Raw genomic sequence first — 20,341 nt, 5'->3', positions numbered from 1 at the left:
GACTGGTCGACACCTGGGGCTGCTGGGAACATTTTTACAGGAGAAGTCAGTTTCTGTGACAGCACTTATTCCATACAGTTTAAGTTTCAACTGTCTCATCTACAAAGATTGTACAGCCATGGTATTTATGTTTACAATTCTTTGCTACATATGGTGCTATAGTAATTTCTATAAACCTATAAGAAGAAAAAAAAATGCAACAGACGAGCATGAAAGTCCATATTTTCTAGGTTAAGGTCAGGTGAATCCTCATTTTTATTTCTTATAGAAACTGAAAAACGAGCTTGTTTTTGAGTCTCCAATGTCTTTCATAAATTCAAGGAGGAGCTACCAAAGTTTCTCAAGCTAACGAGAAGTGTGCAATCCTTCAACTGCCATAAACAGAAACCATTAACAATGCAAATCCTGCAGCTTGACAATGTTATACCATGAATCATAATTTACAATTTAACAAACGTCTGCAGCACTTTTGACTTAATGTTAATCATTAGAGGCATGAGCCTCTTACTTCTGAATGCCCAATTATTTTGGATTCAGATAAAACATATGGCCCTCCTCAGCTGGAGCTGACTTATATATGTTTATTTTTTTTTATCTTCTTGGATTTATGACATTGGTATAATTCCTGCTAGATTGACAATGTATGCTAACACATGTCCATAGTTTTGACACACTTAAGCTGCATCAGGTTGAGTGATTGGGATCCATTTGATCTACAACAGACTTTTTGTAGATGCAAACACCAACATACAGTATTCAAATGTAATTTTTTTTTTACTTTTTTTTTAACTGGTATGACTATTATCATACCTGAAGACAGCATTTTACATGTGTAATTCAACTCTGCAGAGTGGAAGTTTCTTTTTTGTGTGTGAGAGAGAGAGAAATGTGTAAAAAGAGAGAAATAGGGTGGCATCGATTTTGCTCTTCAAAACAGCATGTCACTCCATTACTTTCCTCAGTTATTTGGATGAAATGTAAAACAGCAAATATTGCTGGTGTGCATGTTTTAAGTACAGTATATACTGTAAACAGCATGTGTGTGTGTCATGGTGTTGCTGCCCAGAGCTGTGCCATGCTTGATTAGTCCTAATCTAGCTGGGAGTCAGGTTGCTGTGTCGGCGGCGTGTCTGTATGGAAGGCATGCAGGCTGCGGATCATAGAGATTGACCCTCTGCCTCTCAGGTTAACAGAAGCCCTGTATGTATGTGTGTGTGTGTGTGTGTGTGTGTGTGTGTGTGTGTGTGTGTGTGTGTGTGTGTGTGTGTGTGTGTGTGTGTGTGTGTGTGTGTGTGTGTGTGTGTGTGTGTGTGTGTGAGAGAGAGAGAGAGAGAGAGAGAGAGAGGGCAAAACCTGCTGAACTTGGACTTGATGTGAGGAAGAGATGTAAAACTTTGAGAGTAAAGTGAAATTAGAAGTGTGTGTGTTTGAGAAAAAGGAAATGAGAGGATAAAAATAAGCGTGTGTGTGTTTGAAAGAGGTCTAGTTGAACTTTGGCTCTGGCTGCAGTGGAGGAGGAGTCACCTCTCGTAAAATGTAACCTCAGCAGGTTGTAAACATAATACCACACACTCACAAACACACACTGCTGCCTCCCATGCCAGAGAAGAACAAGAAGCTAATCTTATATGCCACCAAAACAGTGGGCCTTCCCTTGTGCACAGCGCCTCCGAAAAGTGTGTGTTGTTGTTTTGAACGTGACGTGCTCCCCCTGCAGCAGAACGAGCCGCAGGCTTAAGTTGTCTGTTAGTGTCTGTGTAAGTGTGTGTGTTTGGGGAGTTTTAGGATCAAACCCTCATGTCGACAGAGGCTGCACCGAGGAGACGACCGCTGACAGGTGCTTCCTGCAGCAACGCAGCAGGTGCTTCGTGTTCACACACACACACACACACACACTCACAAACACACACACACACACACGCGCACACACAGGCCTCCTAGACATGATTGTGCATGAGCTGACATGCACACACACTTTGTCTGGCCCTCGGCCCTCTCATTTACTCAAACACAAGTGTGCGGATGTGAGCCGTAACCCTACTCTACTGTACAAGTTAACTGTTATAGCCGCTGGTTCGCTGCTATTGTCATGAGTTTGGTTGTTTTTTCTTGCACATCTTATCTCTTTGTCTCATCGGTCAGCTCTGTTATTAAAATGAGTCATTTTGAGTCTCAATTGGTTGAACTTTTACGAGTTTTTGTCACTATCATATCAGGTTTCCCAACATGCTTTCTTTATCTACAACTAGTGTTAATGCTAACCTTACCCTAACAATATGCAATGTTAACTGCCACATTCACTCTTGAGAAAGTGAAGGATTCCGAAGCATTTTGTTGCTGATCTTAAACTTAAGACATATTTTCACATTTTAAGTTATGGGGAACTTGTTAACAAACAGTAACGCAGCAATGTTAGCATTCATTTAGAGCTGGTTTCTGGCCAACTAACAAATGTAAATCTGTAAATGTAAATATTTATCTCTTTAGCTGTTAAATGCTCCACTATGATTACCGGCTCGTCGCTAACTGTGTCTGTCTGTTGTTTGGTGCTGGACAGGTACTAGCGTACACTAGCTTTATCAGATCTCTTTTTCCACTGGAAATGGCGATGAGAGCAATCAGAGTGAACCAAAACAATGAGCTGAATCATAATCAAAATCATAATCAAAATCCTGATAAACAGAGTCTTTTCAGTGTAGTTTGTATAGGGACCCGTGTGGATTGTGTGGGCCCCAAGAAGCTGCTGGAAGAAGCTTGTGAAGATATTTGGACCTCATGAGTATAAACCCCCCCACAGACACTCCGTGTACTGTATGTTCAGTTCCACTTCATCAGTCAGCGAGTCTATTTTTCTCTTTTTATTTTCAATCGCAGGCTTCAACAGCCAATCACTGACACGGAAGGCCGTTACCAAAACATGGCTGCTCAACAAATAGGAGCTCTTCCATCTGTCTTAATATCCCCCACCACCACCACCATAATTTCCCCTGGGCTATGACGCCATTTCTCCCAAATGGAAACAGAAGTCATGACGACAGGTCGGACCGATGCTTTTTAGATCCATATCTGGGCTCCTAACAGTCTATCTGAGGATTCCTATATGGTTAGAAAATGAGGCTGAGGTTAGTTTGGTCTCTGTGTCAGCTGTCCAATGAAGGAGCAGATTGTAGATAGTGTCAATTTCCCCAAATAATGTACAGTGTGAATGCAAGGTAGGTGTGTGTGTGTGTGTGTGTGTGTGTGTGTGTGTGTGTGTGTGTGTGTGCGTTTGTGTGTGTGCGTGCATGCATGCATGTTTGAGTCAGTGAACTGGAACTTAATTACTATATTATTATTATATTTTATCCCAACTACTGAAAACATGTGAAGAGGGCAAAAACAGAAATAGGCAAAACTGTATAAGAAAATAATTTGAGTTGTGGACATAATACATATTGTCCCAAATTATTTTTTTTTATTAATTTGACTCCAATATTAGTTCACAAATTACAGGCAAAATATCCAGTGTTTAAATTGATAGGCTACACCGTGACTACACTCAAATTAAATTGTAAATAAATTGGTTCCGTTTTGTCAGTTTTTAAGCTATTTCATTTGGACATTTGTACAATTTAATACATTTAATATTATTTTATTTTATTCTATTGTATTTGTGGCAAAACAGTTATCAACAAAAAAAAAAACAACAACATGGCCACTCTCCTTTATTTTTATTTATTTAAAAAAGAAACAATGTGCGACAATCAATGTCTAAATAAGACTTGGTGCACATTCTGTATCTTATGTTTGTTTTTATTTAGTTTACCCTTGTTTGTAGTGTTTCAAGAATAAATATGATTCAAACTATTTAAAAAAAGTCTTTATAAGACAAAAATACTGCATGGCATTTCATTCAAAGTTTAGTCAGACTTAAATTTTCGAAATTTCTACAACTAATATTTCATAGCACCAATTTTGTTTATTTTTTCATCATCTGTGAGTTTTGCTGCAGAAAGTTGACCTTTACCCTCCGAAGGAAAAAACTATTTAAAAAAAAAGTCTGACAAGAGCACTTTTCTTCTCCTTGGTCTCTTTGTGGTTTCTGTTTCTCAACCAGGACCTTGAGAAGAGCACACCGGTTCGGGTGTAGTTGGTGAGGGGGTCGCCTCTGTGGCTTTAACCTCTGCGTCTGTGTGAGAGTGTGTGTGTGGCACCACTGACGTTGGAGTATCCTCCACTTTCACAGAGTGTGTGTCCACACTGTGAGGCTCGGTGTGTTTCTCAGTTAGCAGGTGAGGGGGGATGTACCCAGACTGGGGCTTTCTCTGAGGGGGCTGCTGATGGTTGTTGGGGGATTTTGGTGGGCAGCGGCCCCTCTTGTCCTGGCCCCGGAAGCCCCTCAGTTTGGGGCTCCAGTGTTCCCGCCACTGGAGGGCCAGAGTGGAGCGGTCCGCCACCAGCCGCCTCTCCTCTGGGCCCCAGCCCCGCTCCCCCTCCTCTGCACCAATCAGGAGGAAGGTCCGGCCCACGTGGAGGGCGGGGCAGCCGCAGCCAAGGTCGCGGTCGGGGACCCAGAGGGACTGGGTGCCTCTGCGGACGTGCGAGTTGGACCCCGTGCGGAAGACAGTTTGGACTAAGATGGAGAACTGCCACCAGGGACCTGAACGCTCCATCCCTCTCACCTGCACCTTCAACACTGAGAAAGACAGAGATGCAATATACATAATATTTTTGAAATTACATTTTTCTATCATTATCATAAAAAAAGTATATTTTAGTGTCACGTATTTGGTTTCATTCATCAGATTTACAGTAGGTTAGATTTTATTTCAATTTTGTTTCAGAGGGGGGAAAAAATGAAAAGTTTAAGAACATTCTTTTTCTTTTTTGACAAGGTAATAAATAAATAAAAAAAACATGACACTAACCGAAATCCTTGAGACAATAAGTCTCCAAGTTCATCCTGACTTTAACCTGAGAAGGCTGGCAGTATGAAACACACTCCTCCGCTATCAAAGGGGAGAGAAAGAGACAGAGGGAGGGGGAATGCATCAAATGAGAGGGTATCATTTCATAGCAAGCATATCAGCACGTCTTTTCCCCTAATTACAATATGGCTGCTTCTATTTGTCATCACAGTATCCTGTGACTAACAGATGACCTCAACTGCAGCAGGTGGGACATTCCTCAAGCCGCCACTAGGAGGGAGTGGTTAGCTTCTCCATGAAGAGTTAGAGCACGAGATGGATGATACGTTGGTATGTTGGACATGATGTGGCATCAACAGGGTTAAAATGATAGTTTAGAGCGTGAATTATTATTATGGCAAAGGCATTATTTCCTTTAAGTGGAATTTGTTGAGTCTCCCAACACATCTGATTTATTACGAATGCACATTTTATTATAGCAACTTTTCAAACTAATTGTTACGAGGTGATTTATAAAACGATCAAAAGAGATACATTGCAGATGAACCCAAAGTTTGACTAAAATGAACAATACAAATCCAGAATAAAATAAAACTGCATTTTCAGTCTGTAGATCTCCTCACCTATGCTGTACTGAGGTTGATACACTGGGGTTGGAGCGACCTCTTGAATTCCTGCAAGCATAAACACAGCTTCAGACAGGTGACAGGAACAGATACACAGAGAAGCTTCAGCATAACCGCATGATCTGTCAGGTTGTTGCAGACCGAGTGTGTGGTTTGTGTGCTATGCTCGGGGCATTGGGGTGTGTGTGGTCCTTTTATGGCCTAGAAACACTCTCTGGTGCTCACGTGAACACACACGCACAGATACTAAACTTTACTTTTGGTAATTTATAAGGTCAAACCATCACTTCTTGTATGGTTTTGTCTCAAACATTAAATAGAGTGTAATAAAGTTGACTGTGTGTCCGTGACTGTGTGTAACTGGCCTGTACATTACATTACATTACCCAGACCTCTTGTAAAAGTGTGTGTGACAGTGCTGCCATATCTTACCAAGTTCGCACTCTGTCCCCCCCGTCCATGTCCTGTCCTCTCTGACACAACTGGGCCAGTGACACCCTACACCCCCACTTTTAAAAGACAAAAAGGTGCTGTGTGTTTGTATGTACAGTATATGTGAGGGGGTCAAAGTTAGGTAAATGCAGTATACCTGAGTGAGCAGTACTGGGTGTCGTTTGACATTTTTTAAATATGTTTTTGGATATCTGGCTGCGAGGATTTTTTCTTTTTAATAAAATAAGGCAAATTCTTCAAACACAAATGGTTGAACACAAACTTTACCTTCACAAATATATTGTATAAAAACGGGAAATTAAACCATTAAATATCTGAGTGAAGAATAAGTATACAAAACAACATGAATACACATGTGACCATCACCTATCTAATACCGTACCTAAAATGCACTCTGACTTTGGAGGATCTAAAACTGCTCATATTATGCTCATTTTCAGGTTCATAATTGTATTTAGAGGTTGTACCAGAATAGGTTTACATGGTTTAATTTTCAAAAAACACCATATGTTTGTTGTACTGCACATTGCTGCAGCTCATCTTATCACCCCACTCTCTGTTTTAGCTACAGAGTGAGACATCTCACTTCTGTTCCATCTTTGTTGGGAGTCGCACATGCGCAGTAGCTAGGTAAGGACTACTAGCCAGTCAGAAGCAGAGTATGAGGGTGTGCCACGCTAGCAGCTAGGTGAGCATTATAACGTGTTACTAATGGCGCTTACCCACTGCTAGGAGCAGCTCTACTCGGCTCGGCTTGACTCGACTCGGCCGTGTTGCCCCGTCCTCCTTTTTCCATTGCAGATTTAGTACTGACTCATGCCTGAAGAACGCTGCAGGAAACTGCCGTGACCTAACGCGACACACACAGAACGTCGAAGGTGTGTTGTTGTTGCCACAGCCAGAAGACAAATTTTGTTTCAAAAGAAGCTGGAGGCAGCAAAAAAAAAACACCGCTGGCTAAACAATTTTTTGCTCAGACGGGGTCTCAGGACACCCCTGTCTGTCGCTAGCAATGATGACGCAGTGATTAGTGACGATTCTCTCCGACCAATCGGTAGCTTGCAGGTTTTCACGTCACCTTTTGGCAGGTACCAGGGACTTTTTTTTCATAATGGAAAACCAAAAAAGGCGAGTAGAGTTGAGGCGAGTTGAGCAAGTAGCATGTAATGGAATAATGCCAAAAGTGACGCACGTTTGTCACGGAAGTAAAGGCTGGACTACAATAGAGCTGTTTGGAGCAGTTTGTGAACAGTGTTTTCTGTTGGAGATGGTAAGTCCCTTTGGGTGGACTTTGGGCTTTTTCACTTTGTAAACCTATTACATGTACAAAAAAAGATATATAACACAATAAAGGAAAGGGAAAAGACAAAAAGTGTAATATGAGCACTTTAAGAGTAAATTCAGTATGCTGTACCAACAAAATGTGTACATTTAGTTTTCTTTTTCTTTGTTTAACAAAACAAACTTAATTTTGATTATTTAATAGGAATTAATTATTTGTCCAACAAATAATGCGTTTTGCCATTGTGAGGGAGGACAGCAGAGACACATACTTAATAGTGTAAGCTTCCTGTGCTGTTCAAGGTGTGGATACAAAGGTTCAGTGGGAGCTAACTTTAAGTTTAGCCTGGCTGCTGCATGCCTTTTGGTCTGTCTGATGAGAGGCGGGGTGTTAGAGTTAGAGGTGGTAGTAGGGGGTATGAGATGCTATACATAGCCTGAGATGGTCTGGCAGTAAAAACAAACAAGGTTTTCTTTCACTCAGTCCTTTCACTGGAAGAGTTACGAGTCTGGGCCCTGTGATGGGGGCGTTTTGAGCTGCACAACAGGTGTGAACCTCGTCGCTGCTGGCTCCCTATGTCACCTGATTGGGGCTTACAGTTCACAGCGTCAGTGCCTGTGTAGTTGTCAGCACTCGTGCGGTTTGCCGGGGAAGTGCACGTGGATTAGCGCTCATGGCTAAGGTTCGGTGCTGGCCAGGCACAGAGATATGAGAAGCAACAATCCAATTGATCTGACGCTGATCCCACATCAGTTGGAGATTAGGTTTCTCTGTAGCGGTCAGCTCATGTTAACGCTGCTATGGAAACCCTCTCTAGGGATGATGAAAAGGGGACACGCTGGGAGATTGGGCCAAATTAGTCTGGACAGCAGCGGCCCCTTTTATATTGAGCTACTACTTGATAAAGGTTTAGCGAGCTTGATAGGAGGTTTAATCTATTAAGGCCGCAAGCAAATGAGGTTGAAGGAGAAAATTCACTTTGTCGTGACTGACAAACTAATAAAAGTCTGTGATTTATTTGAGCAGGGTGGCATGCATCGAATGCAGAGAGAACATTTTGCATTTAATAAGTTAAGACTCACAATCCATACTAAACAATTCATCGGACATCTGATCTGAGATTCCTATGATGATATGTTTTCTGCTCCCTTCAAAACAAAGGTTTGGTTATAAGATTAGGCAACGGCAACTGAAACGACTTCAACAGGGTTAGGGAAAGACCACTAGGGGGGGGGGGGACCTCCTGTCCAAAGGTTTTTTTCGGCACTAAATCATAATGTTACTTCTGCCTTTGGTTCTCAAAGACAACTTCCATTTTTTGCACACCAATAACCTTGTTAATGGGTGGTTTTAAATGTTTGAACAAATAACTAGTCAAAGCTGTAATTTTTCTGACTGTGAAAAGGCTGTATTTCTCCCTTTTCACTAGCCTCTGTTCCCAAAATTAACAATGTTTTGTGTCTGCTTAATCCTTAATTTCAGTATCATTTTGTAGTTCATTTGCTACTTTATTATTTGACATAGGCCTGTTTGGTTTATGGGTTCATAGTATTTTGCTATGGTTCTGCCTGTGATGTGGGGGGTAGATCAGCTGCTCACCAGCTTAATCAAGGAGAGGGTATGCAGGTTTGCCTGATTGGGTCTTGAGGTGCTGGGCACTCCTAAGGTGTAGAACAATAGGTAAGATAGTTCTGCAGTGAATGCCATTTTTATAATACTTGGGGTGCCTATTGTTGTGGGTGCACATATACGTATAAATAGCAACGTCAGCAGTAACTGATCTATCTAATTGTAATGGTATTTTCAGAAACAAAGTGTTAATGTTGCTTTCTCAGGTTAGTTCATCCTATAATCACCTGTGCATGTGGTAGATTCCAGTTAGTGGAGGCTGAGTTAAAAAAGCTTCAGGAGAAGGGGAGAGAGGGGAAAGGACTTGGCAGCTTGCTGTTTTGGTTGTTTTTATTTTGATTTAGTTTAAATTAGTTTTTGTATTTCTTGGGGTTCAGTTTGAGCCCTGTGCTAGTATGTTAAACACCACATTTCTTGCACGTATCCAGCTTCCTGTTGGCTTCTTAAAAATCCCTTTTTAGAAAGTTTCGGGTGCCTCACCACTTCATCGGCCTTGAAGTGATGGTGGGGCTGGGGGTGTTACACTGACATAGAGCTCCATTTAATGGTACATAACTGATTCTGATTATGAATAAACATTAATACCGGACTTACGTATGCAGGGCCGCAGAGGGGACTTGCCCTGTTTGTAACCCGGGGCACAGCGGTTACACCTGAGGCCGGTCACCCCTTCTCGACACAGGCACTGACCTGATGTCTGGTTACACCAGCGACCCACTGCTCCCAAAGGATGGCACTGACACGCTGAAAAAAGAGAAGAAGAAGATTAGAGAAGTGATATGGATTTGTTTTGTGGCCTGGAGGTTAAAGCAGCAAGTTGGGGGCAACTTGGGGGGCATCCAAACAAACTGAAGATCCAACAGAAATATTATCACCTAAGAGCTAATGTGGACGTGTTAGACATGCCAAACAGAGGTATACTTTCACATCAGCAAACATTAGCATTTATTTGAAGTTGTGTCTCTGTCCATCACCTGTATATCCAATATCCACCCTCCTTGGAGCTCTGTTTTGTTCTCCTCCTCTCGCTCTTTAGGGAAATATCTGTCTCTTTAGGTCCACTGTGTTCATTAGCTAATCACTAGTCTTGCTTTGCCAGACATTCCTCCACAACACTGGTCTGGCTAGTCCACACAGCATTCTGGGATGGAAGAAAAATGTGCTCTGGCTAAGCGCTGCACGGAGCCCCGGTGCCACTGGAAAATAGCCTCTGGAAGGAACTTGTTTTGGTGAAACGTGTAGCCTGCTTTCAGAGGTTGTTTTAGTCGTGCAACAGAAAACTCAGATTCAACAGTCTCGCTAGCTGTCTGGAGTTAACCTGCAGAGATCTGAGGAGCAGTTAAACATAGTCCTCATGAATCCACCGGAGTTTAGAATTCCAACACAAAGGAAGCGTTAGGCAACGGAAATCCGGTCAAAAAAAAAGGACATATGGCGGAATTTCCAATGGCAACGGGGCAATCCCGGGAAGTGGAAGGTCATGGATATAGACTAGCTAATCACTAACTTGACCTGTCTGCTGTTTGGTGCTGGGCAGATAGCATACAGTGGTTTATTCTGAAAACAGCAGCCTGCGGAAATTGACACTGATGAGAGTGAACCAACACGTAAAGCTGCGGGCCATATAACCAAAACAATGAGCTTAAAGACACTCCATAGATCTCAGGGGAGTTTGGTGATCATTCTCACTTCGATCGACCCCCTTCACATAACAGTCTTGTGGTTGGTTCAGATGCCCAGTGAAGGTTTTCAGTGGCCAAGACTGGTTGCACTGGGGAGCTTCCTCACGCGAATATGTTTCATTTGTATGAATATGAAATAAGAATGGAAACAAGTAAGCGGATTTGGTTGAGTTGCCCTGGCTTTGTAAATAGACTGCATCAGGTTGTAACAACAAGAAAGCATGTTCTATTACGATATACTGTACAAACTTGTGTCAAAGTCTGTGACTACTACACAAAGAACAACAGGATTAAGAAGCCCATCCATCAGTGACGGTACCCAGGTTTAATCCTGCTTGACAGCATCCGTCCTGAGGGAATGTCCTTGAGCAAAGACCTCTACTAACACCATAAAGGCTATTTTTTGGGTCTTGTTGGGTAAACAAAGACAAATTCCTCCATAGAGCTATCAACATGATGGTGGGGGTGGTTTGGTTATAGTATATTTGTCAAATGTTCTCGGGGATTGAACAATATGATCCTGGAGTTATTTCCATGATTATCGCTAGGTGCTTTTAGCCCACAAAGATGGATACCAATCCTGTATCTAAATTAAATTATTTTCTGATTCAGGTCCCTTAATATTGGCTGATGCGATGCTTTATAATGATTACTGCCGGGATTTGCCACAGTTTATATTGCAAAGCTTTTTATTTCCCACTACTATTACGGGATAAGACCCAGTGAGAGAAGACAGATAGAGAGAGGAAGCCACACTTCAGCAGCTCTGTTCCCCCTCTAGGAATATTTACACAAATCCTTACAATGAGTCCAAACAACCTGACTGGACAAAATGAGTAATTGAGCTCTGAAGGGTAACTCGGTGAAATATAGCATCAATAAATTAAAGCTGAGATGTATGGCTGTGTGGTGGAGGATATGAATTTGCAGTTTGCTATTGTTTCATGCCTGAAAAGTGATAAGATATGGGGATATTTAATCATAGCTCATATTTTTCATCCCTGCAGGTGTGTCAAGCTCAAAGAGAGCCCATTAACTTTGGATATATTAGGCCTGTGGTCAAGCTTTCACATAAGCATGCCAGAGTGTCACAGTCACTTAGGACATGTGACTAGTCAAAGGTCAGGGGTCACGGCAGATGCCAGTCAGTGGTAACGATGGGGGATACAGGTGGCAGCTCTGTGGGGTTTGTAAGTGTTTTTGTGTGCATATCGCTAACACGAATAGCTGTCGCTCTCACAACCCCATAAACACTTCTGTACGCTCGGACAGAGACAGAGTGGGCATGTAAACACACGCAGACACACATGCACTCAGACAGTCAGACATAAACACCGTCTCTCACACTATGACTTGCTTTTCATCGTCCAGGAATGCAGTTAGTTATTTGAGTTATTCACCTATGCATATGCACAAATACACAAACAAGAATACACATCATCCTTCCCCTTAACCCTGTAAACACACACAGACACAGACACACACACACACACACACACACACACACACACACACACACACGGTGACTAACGTTGGCAGGCCTTGCGGTGGTTCTGCGGCTTGCTGTTGTCCCGGGTGTATCCGTTCTGGCAGTACTGGCAGTGGCGTCCGGCCGTGTGGTGGCGACACTTCTGACACACACCTCCACTCCGCCGGCCCGACTGCTGAAACACCTCCATGCTGAAGCGGCACTTGTTTGAGTGGCCGTTACACTCACAGGCTTGACAAGGGACAGAAAAAGTAAATAGCCTACCAATGAAGGAAATCACAAGATATCACATCCAATGTTTTGGATTGGGTTAACGTTCAGGTTCAGGGGTTGGGAAAAAACAAGAGAAATGCTTATGTGGTGGCATCATTGGTTAGTAATGTAGATGCACCAACACTGTCCTATCTTTGGAGCTGATGTCTTTTTATTCTTTTTTTTTTTTTTCATCCTGTATTTTTTGGGCATTTTGTGCTTTCATTAGAGAGTCGACAGCAGTAAAATGACAAGAGGAAATAAAGGGAGAGAGAGATGGGGATTTGACATGCAACAGAAGCCTCTGGCCAGACTTGAACCATGAGGGTCGGGGCAGAAAGCCAGCGTCTTAGAAAGACATTGGTGTTTGCCACTCAGGGCAGGTCTAACGAAATATATGGCAAATATGGGATCTGTTTTTTGATACTATTTGAACACATTTCCCCCATAATTGAATTCAGCAATAGGATGCAGGACTCACCAACACAGGGGTTTGGGTGCGTGGGTGTAGCTCGATGCCACGGTCTGTCACAGTAGAAATCCTCACACACATCACAGTCTGGCCCGGCTGTGTGATGCTCACATATGCACACTGCCTTGCCTGTATCATCACGGCGACACCTGGAAGCGTGTCCGTTACATTTACACCTGCCACCAACTTGTAGGTCCGAGAGGGCCAGAGGAGCTCGGACAGCAGAGGGTGGGGCCACCTGCAGATTCCTGTAGCTTTGTTTTGTATTGAGATTATTGTTTCTCCTCTTCCTCAATTCCCGCCCCTTGTTGTTCCTGCTCCGCCCCTCGACTGTCCAATTACAACCTCCATTGGGGCAAGGAAGCCAATGATTGTTTTCCTTCTTGCGGCCCCGCCCTCTGGCTTTCCCGCCTTTCTTTGGGGAAGCGAGTGTGTCCGTGCTAAAACTATCCCCCCTTTCTTTGCTAGTCACATTGTGTCCATCTTCGTCTTGTCCTGACCCTTTATAATGACCCTTCCTTCTATGTTTGTCCACTTTCTCCCCTTTGTTCTTCCCCCTTATCTCTGAGTTTTTTGTCTCAGTCTCAAAAAAAGCCAGTGTATTATCTGTGTTTAACTTGTCGCCCTGATCTCCAGTGTGCCCCTTGGAGCCTGATCTCCACCTCAGAAGCCCAGTCCCTTCTGCACCATCCCGCCATCGTGCTTCCTCTTTCTTGTCCGAGTTGCCTACCTTGGCCTCTATGGACACCTGGTGGAAGACCACACGGATGTCCGTGGCCGTCACCCAGTCCTGGAGGGTGTGGCTGTGGTCAAAATCAGGAGAGGATGGTCGACCGTCCAGGGTGGAGAAGGCCAACACCATGCCGCCCCTCTGCTTTTGTAGGGGGCGAGGGTCTGAGCACAGGGGCTCTGTCTCTTGGTGCCTTGTCTGGGCCACCGTCTGGGAGGGCAACCCAAAGTTTCCTTGGCAGTCGCTGGAGTAGTGCTGCATCGGCCTCCAGGTGCGCCCAAAGTCCATCGACTTGAGAATGGAGATGGAGATTGGGTCCGACGGCTCCCCCTGTTGGCAAAACTGCAAACTTATGTAGGTGATCTCAAAGCGGCGGCCCAGGGCTAGCGTGAGGACCCATTCTCCGGCGTCAGGACCTTTGTGAGCCATCCAGCATGTGAGGTTGTGAGGGTTGTGCAGGTCCGTCAAGGTGGTGATGTTGCTGTCATAATCAGGCCCTTGTAGGGAGGGGCTAGCATTGGCTGGGATGCCATAGGCCGCGTTAATAAACTCCGACAGGCAGTGTCGCGGGCGGCCGTCCAGGTAGTAGCAGGGGTCATGAGGCGATGTCCAGCTCAACGGGGTGTGGGAAAGGGAAGAGGAGACGAGGGATGGAGGAAGGAAAAAGAGGAGTAGAAGGAAAACAGGGAAAAGAGAGGTGGACGGGGGAAGGGAAAAGCGCAGGAACATCATGTCATCGAGCCTGTGGAAGAAAAAAAGGTTTTTAAGAGAAAACCATTGGAGCTAGATCATAAAATGAAAAAAAAGCACACAAACTGATTGATTTATATGAGTTGCATTTGAAGCCAAAGCAGGAAATATAAGATAGACCACCTGTGCCTTTATTGAAAACACACAATACCAGCTCACTGCATCACTTAAACGGCATCTTATTGGCTTTCGGAAGATACCAGTAAAGATCTCATCCCGTAAAAATGTAATCCCTGATCTTCACAGTAGTGTCAGCCACTGGTTTGAACCCATGGCCTTGACAGCCTTTACGAACATATTTGTCTTAAAACTCCCCTCAACTCCGAGAGGAGTGGATGAGTGCGGGTGAAGAAGGTGCACACCCAGTGGGTCTGTCTGAAATGACAAAAAACATGCCCAACAGCTGGGGCTAAACCCGGAGCTGGACCACATCCATCACGTTTATGGCTCTCCTTTTCAAATCACTTTACCGTCGGTCAGTGCTGCAGGCGAGCCAGGGGCCTGAGCATGAGCGGTGTGAAGTGTTATCGAGCAGAAAAAGAGGGGATGAGAAAAAAGAATAAAATGAGAGGAGGGAAGGAGAGGAGTTAGGAGATTAGTCTTGAGGATGGTAGGAAATGATTTATGTGTGTTCGGCTTGAGCCCCTGCATGGAAACTTCCGTGGTAAAGACAAACACAGACTTGTGTACGTCCACTGCATGAACAAATCCCTTCCCGTCTCTTACAACTGCTGATGAGTGTAATTTATTCCTCTGTCAAGATTTGATACCCGAGAGCGTTAATTTTGGCATGTGGACAAAACGAACAATGCATGAGCTTTGTCTGGAAGCAGTGATTTATGGTTTTTTACCGCTCACATGAAGCCCAGAAGCACAATCCCAACAAGCCCTTTTTTTATTAGTTTCTTGCTAAGAAAGTTCAACACTTGCCACTTTTACTTTTAGGTCATTCTTGTTTCTTCTTAAGAGGACTGTCATTTTCTCATCAATAACCACAATACTTCCACTTTTTCAAACAACTTTCCCTCTACCCTTCTTTGTCCCTGTCCATCTATCACCTGCCCCCTTCATTCTGTTCTGGGAATATTCTTAACTGCTGCAAGATTAATGATGTCCTAACAAGCGTTTGACACTGACAGCAAAGTCAGCAGGGCTGCATAAACCAAACCCGTAGGAGAAGACGGGGCTGAGAGCCTCTCCGGCCTCGTCATCCCGCTCAATTAGCCAACGACCGAAATAAGAGGCCTCCCACAGGGACCACACAGCTCTGAGGGGCCTGCAAGGAGGCCGTGGCACTCCCTCGGCCGCCTCGGACAAACTGCTCTGCTCCCGACCTTCCTAAAGCAGAGACCTGCTAGAAAGTGGATCGACCAAACCTGGTTGTGGACAAATGCCAAGATCAGGCGTAACGGGCGATTCTGTTTTTGTGGTGTTGCTACAGGAAACGCTACAAGCAAACAGCGCAGTGATGAGCGGTCTAACTGTGACCCTGGTGCCACCGAGCTGCATTCCTGGGGTCCAGAATGCCTCGGCTGGTCATTCCTGACGTGTCGAGACATGCCCCACGGGAACCTGAACGCCCTGATAAAAAGCAGGACTTGAGGATAAGTTGATCGGATGATTAATTAGGTCTCTGGTTTCATTCGGTGTCAGTGCTCTGGCTGTATAAGAAGGGAAGACGATGTCAGAGGGATTATGAGCAGGGTAAAGGTTATTAGAGGATTCAGGCAAGTGGTGGAAGAATTCGCTCCCAATGAGGAATGACGAGTGAGCGTAGGCGGGTTGTGACGAGTGAAACATACACGGCTAGAGGAGAAAGGGGGCGGTTGTTTAACATTCCCATGACATGCACTTGCTCTTGTCTTTGTCACATTACATGACTAATTAAACATCGGCCCATTACAACCACTTTGATAAATGGATGCTCATCCGAGAGAGGCCCCTGAGGTTTTTAATGCGCCCCTCTAGGCCAAATCCAGACTCTCTCTTCCGAAACCAGATCGTCTGTCTGGCATCGCCACCGTAACCCACTGGATATGGTTTCAACGGTTTTTCTCTGCTGCTTTTCATAAATTCACACAGCCGGGGTGTCGGAAGAACGTGTTGTAAAGTGCCGTTTGATAAGGAGAAAGTGCAATCGTAACTATTTCCCACCAATTCTTTTTGTCAATGCACTAAAAATAGCACGTGTTTGAAAGAGGCCAGCACCCCCCTTTTACTTCTCCGTAATAAACAGCAAGTTGAGATCTAACTTACAAAAATAACCCTTAAAGAATACAAATATGGTTCCATTTTGAAAACATTAAGTTTTGAAGTAACTTGGCAGCAATCTCTGCCTTTCAAAAAGCTTATACAGCCAAATATTGGTAAGATGAGATCAACATCTCCGGCGGGTGATCTTTAGAAGCAGCTATGCTTGGCCGGCAGTGGGCTGGAAAAATACTTGCTGACAACCTGGGGGCATGTTTACAGCATAGTCGAACAGAGGAGAGTGAGGAAAGTGACGCTCATGTTCGTGCTCTTCAGTCCCTATTTCCTAATGCCATTTTACTTCTATTCTTTATTATGCAGAAATTAGTCTGATGAAATGTCAAGAAGAGAAACAAACATTCATTTATGGATTAGAAGCTGAAATAACGAGGCTTTGTGCATATTTATTGGTTCTTCTTTTCTTTTCTTTTTTTAAATCGCCGCCCTTGATGGAAGTTGGAATGTTTTATTGTCTTATAACTTTGAATCAAATTTGATTTAATGTGGCTTTTTTTGACACTGATAAACACAAAAATGTCAAATTGAAATCAGACCTTAATTAATTTCAAATATAAAATTCAAAATACTTGTTTGCATAAGCATTCACCCTCTCAGAGTCAGTAGGGTTGTCAGAGGGAAATGTGATTCCATTGGGAACAATAATCTGAGATCAGAGAAGACACAAGAGGAAGCATACAGGAGATCTTTAAATGTATGAGTTTGTATAGCTACAGTATATCTCCGTGGTCTCCTACCTCTCAAGTCCATTCGTTTTTTGATAATTGCTTGTCCATGTCTATATTTTATGTATTTATGTAATGCATATCTTCTGTTGTCGTCTTAATGGCTGTTCTAAGATGAAAGGGCAAGGAACATGAGAAAGTGAGAGTAAAATATGATCCTCAGGGAGTAGAAACGTGGGAATTTATCAGTGTTTCAACCAATAAATGTACGCTTTTAGAGCTTGATTCACTTCATTCATTGTGGTTTAGCAGGAAATTTGGACTGTAAGTTCTGAAAATGAAGCGTAGGAACCTCTGCTGTGTGTGGTATTCTCTCTTGCTACCTGTTAACTCTCTTTGGCCTGTTCACACTTTGGAGCTGTGGGCCTGTCTGGGTCTGGAGCTGTCGTGGTGAGCAGATGAGCTGGATTTGGCCTGTCTCACACGTTTTAACATTCCTCGTCATGGGCGAGCAGCACTTGCCAGAAAGACGGAGGGAAATATGTTCAATTTAAAATCGCGTTGCTACTTAGTGATGAGTTTCAAAAGACTAAACAAGGGGTTTATACAGTTGTAATACAGTTTTATATCAGGCCAATAGTCACTGGGAAGGTTTCCCAGGGTTCGACATTCTCTGCTTTAAGACAAAGAGCCTTTAAATAAATATGATCAATTATATAAGCTCTCTCTCTTATAGCTGACATGTTTGAAGCTGAACCAAGGCACCTGTTGGTGCATGTTACCAAACTGACACCTTTGTTAATTTGCAATTGTCCTCAGCCGGTCAGAAATACAACACTGGGCTTTCGGGTGAGAAGAGAGAGGCTACGTATGCGGTCTGTATTCTCAAACTGCATTCCTGCCTGCACAGTTGAAGCCCATCTGTGTGTTATTCCACACGGAGCAGATTCCACAAGTTCTGTTTTAGGTGTAATAATCTAATTTTAGTGGGGCAGCCCAGGAGGTGAAAGAAACAGACAGCACAAAATGGATTATCACTGCTTGTATCTTTAGCTAAAGGCCTCTGTCCTTCACGTTTGCACCTCCAACAAACTGCCAATCTGGTGCATGTTCGGGGGCCCCTAGAGGCCAACTGCACCTTCATATACACACACACACACACACACACACACACACACACACACACACACACACACACACACACACACACTACAAGGGCGTCTCTGCCTCTGCATTGACCCACAAGCCCTTTTTTCTTCATTTTTGAATAAAAAAACAGACGTTACCCACTTGATATTTAAAAGTTTCCTGTCAATCCCCCCCCCCCCCCCTTTACAGCCTTATTCAAGACAGTCTCCAGCAGCTCCAGCTTCACATGTTGATATTGAAAAACAGATGGAAATGAAATCATTGTGATTTCATGTTGCAGTCACGCCAAACACAACCTCGGGCATGATGGAAATAAAAGTACAGTAAGGCCTCTGGCTGTAATTGTGTGTCAATTAAATCCCCAAAATGTCATACAGGGGGTTAATAAAGAGGAAAAGAAACACGAAATACTCCACGGCTGCACCCTTTATGAGCACGAATAACAAATAAAAGCAGCCATGATTTTGTGTTGGCTAATTTGAATGATTATAAAAAGGAAAACGTGTTTTAAAAGAAATCTTAAATAATAAAACCACCGCCCACACCTAAGGCCCCGACTGTAAAACGGCATGACTTTCAAATGTAGGCACATGCCCTCAACTAAAAGGAGCAATTATATGTCTATTAAAGCAAACACGATATATTTTCTCTTGGAATACATGTGCTACAAATGGATTTTAAGGAAACTAATCAACTAGGACCTTAAACAAGAAAAACAGCCCGCAGTCTCACGCAGTTCGCGGGAGTTGCATTTAATAGACCCGAGAATAATGATTCACTTGCCCACGGTTCATTAAACATAAATGTTTATCATATTTAGGCTGATTACTTTGGCAAGAGCTAACAGTGAAGCCCGGAGCCTAATTGCCTCCATTCGGCACAGCTAATTGCACTTGTTAAGCAGAAATTGGCTACAGTCAATTAGCTTTATCTCACAGAAAGGAACAATAATATTTACAGTGTTAGGCTATCACAGTTCGATCTAACGACTTCATTCAGATGTTTTATAAAAAAGAAATCTTGATAATTAGTCTTGTATGTGTTTTGCATTAAGGACTTTTTTTCTAATTTAAGTCCAGTCCAACTAAAACAAAATCGCGATCTTGCCGTGTTTATGTTCATATTTTATGTGGTCATGTTTTATGTTTTATTCAATCCGCAACACAATGGCACAAATCTACCATACATGCTTAAATTGCTTAAAGTTATATCATAATAGTGGTAGGATCGTCCCAGCTGCAACATGCAGTAACAATTTGTGTAAAGAGATTGAATTAAAATAATGGAGTTATAAGGTAATGCAGTCCTAGTTTTTAAACTTTGGATTTATGCTTACATGAGTTGTATGGAAACAGTTTATTAAACATAGCAAATATATCCATTTGGCCTGTAGACTAATATGTGGATGTGCTAAAACCAGTCAAATAAAGTAGAATGCATGTACATATCTAAATATTTATGTTTCAAAAAAATATATGCCTATAGTAAAAAAGGCAGATGCACGCATATCGGCTGAATTTCTATGGGAAAAGTTGAGCAGCGATGCCAGAAAAAATAACGGGCTACTTTGTCCGTTTGGTAATTTATTTAGACAAGAAAACACAACGCAGTGATAAATGTTCCTTTTCAAAGGCACATTTTGCATATAATTATATGTATGTGAATGTCTGCCTTTTCTTTGCCCCCAGTGACAAAAAATACGAGCTCACACTTGCCGTTCATCTCATCTCTTTACGCGCGACTCCACCGTCAGATACAACTCCACAAACCCTCAAGCATCCAGAGTCCGGAGCCAATGCTCTTTTTGAAAGAAGAAGAAATAAATCGGTGCTTACCATGTGCGTCCCAGTGTTCTCCTTCTCCTCACTTCTCCGGTTCATTAAGAGAAGCGCAGCAGCAAGTGTCCGGACATCCAGCTCCGGCGCGTTGGTCGGCAAAGGAGCAGAGCAGGAGGCAACCGCACCGAGAGGGGGCAACACACCGGGCA

The 20,341-nt window shown here is 43.3% G+C and overlaps 1 protein-coding gene across 1 annotated transcript; it reads right to left on the bottom strand.

The window, feature by feature from the left end:
• Positions 1–3,698: 3,698 nt before the first annotated feature.
• On the bottom strand, positions 3,699–20,341 carry ntn5 (netrin 5). Its single transcript, XM_028564921.1, has 7 exons — positions 20,190–20,341; positions 12,802–14,264; positions 12,111–12,299; positions 9,492–9,641; positions 5,531–5,581; positions 4,908–4,988; positions 3,699–4,675 (listed from the first exon to the last, which is right to left on the bottom strand). Exons 2-7 carry the CDS (start codon positions 14,252–14,254, stop codon positions 4,089–4,091), a joined length of 2,511 nt encoding a protein of 836 aa, XP_028420722.1. The 5' UTR covers positions 14,255–14,264; positions 20,190–20,341; the 3' UTR covers positions 3,699–4,088.

This window comes from Perca flavescens, chromosome 19, assembly GCF_004354835.1.
Source record: "Perca flavescens isolate YP-PL-M2 chromosome 19, PFLA_1.0, whole genome shotgun sequence".
Classification (NCBI taxonomy): Eukaryota; Metazoa; Chordata; class Actinopteri; order Perciformes; family Percidae; genus Perca; species Perca flavescens.
Note: the sequence above shows the minus strand (reverse complement) of the source record. Positions and strands in the feature narration are given on the sequence as shown.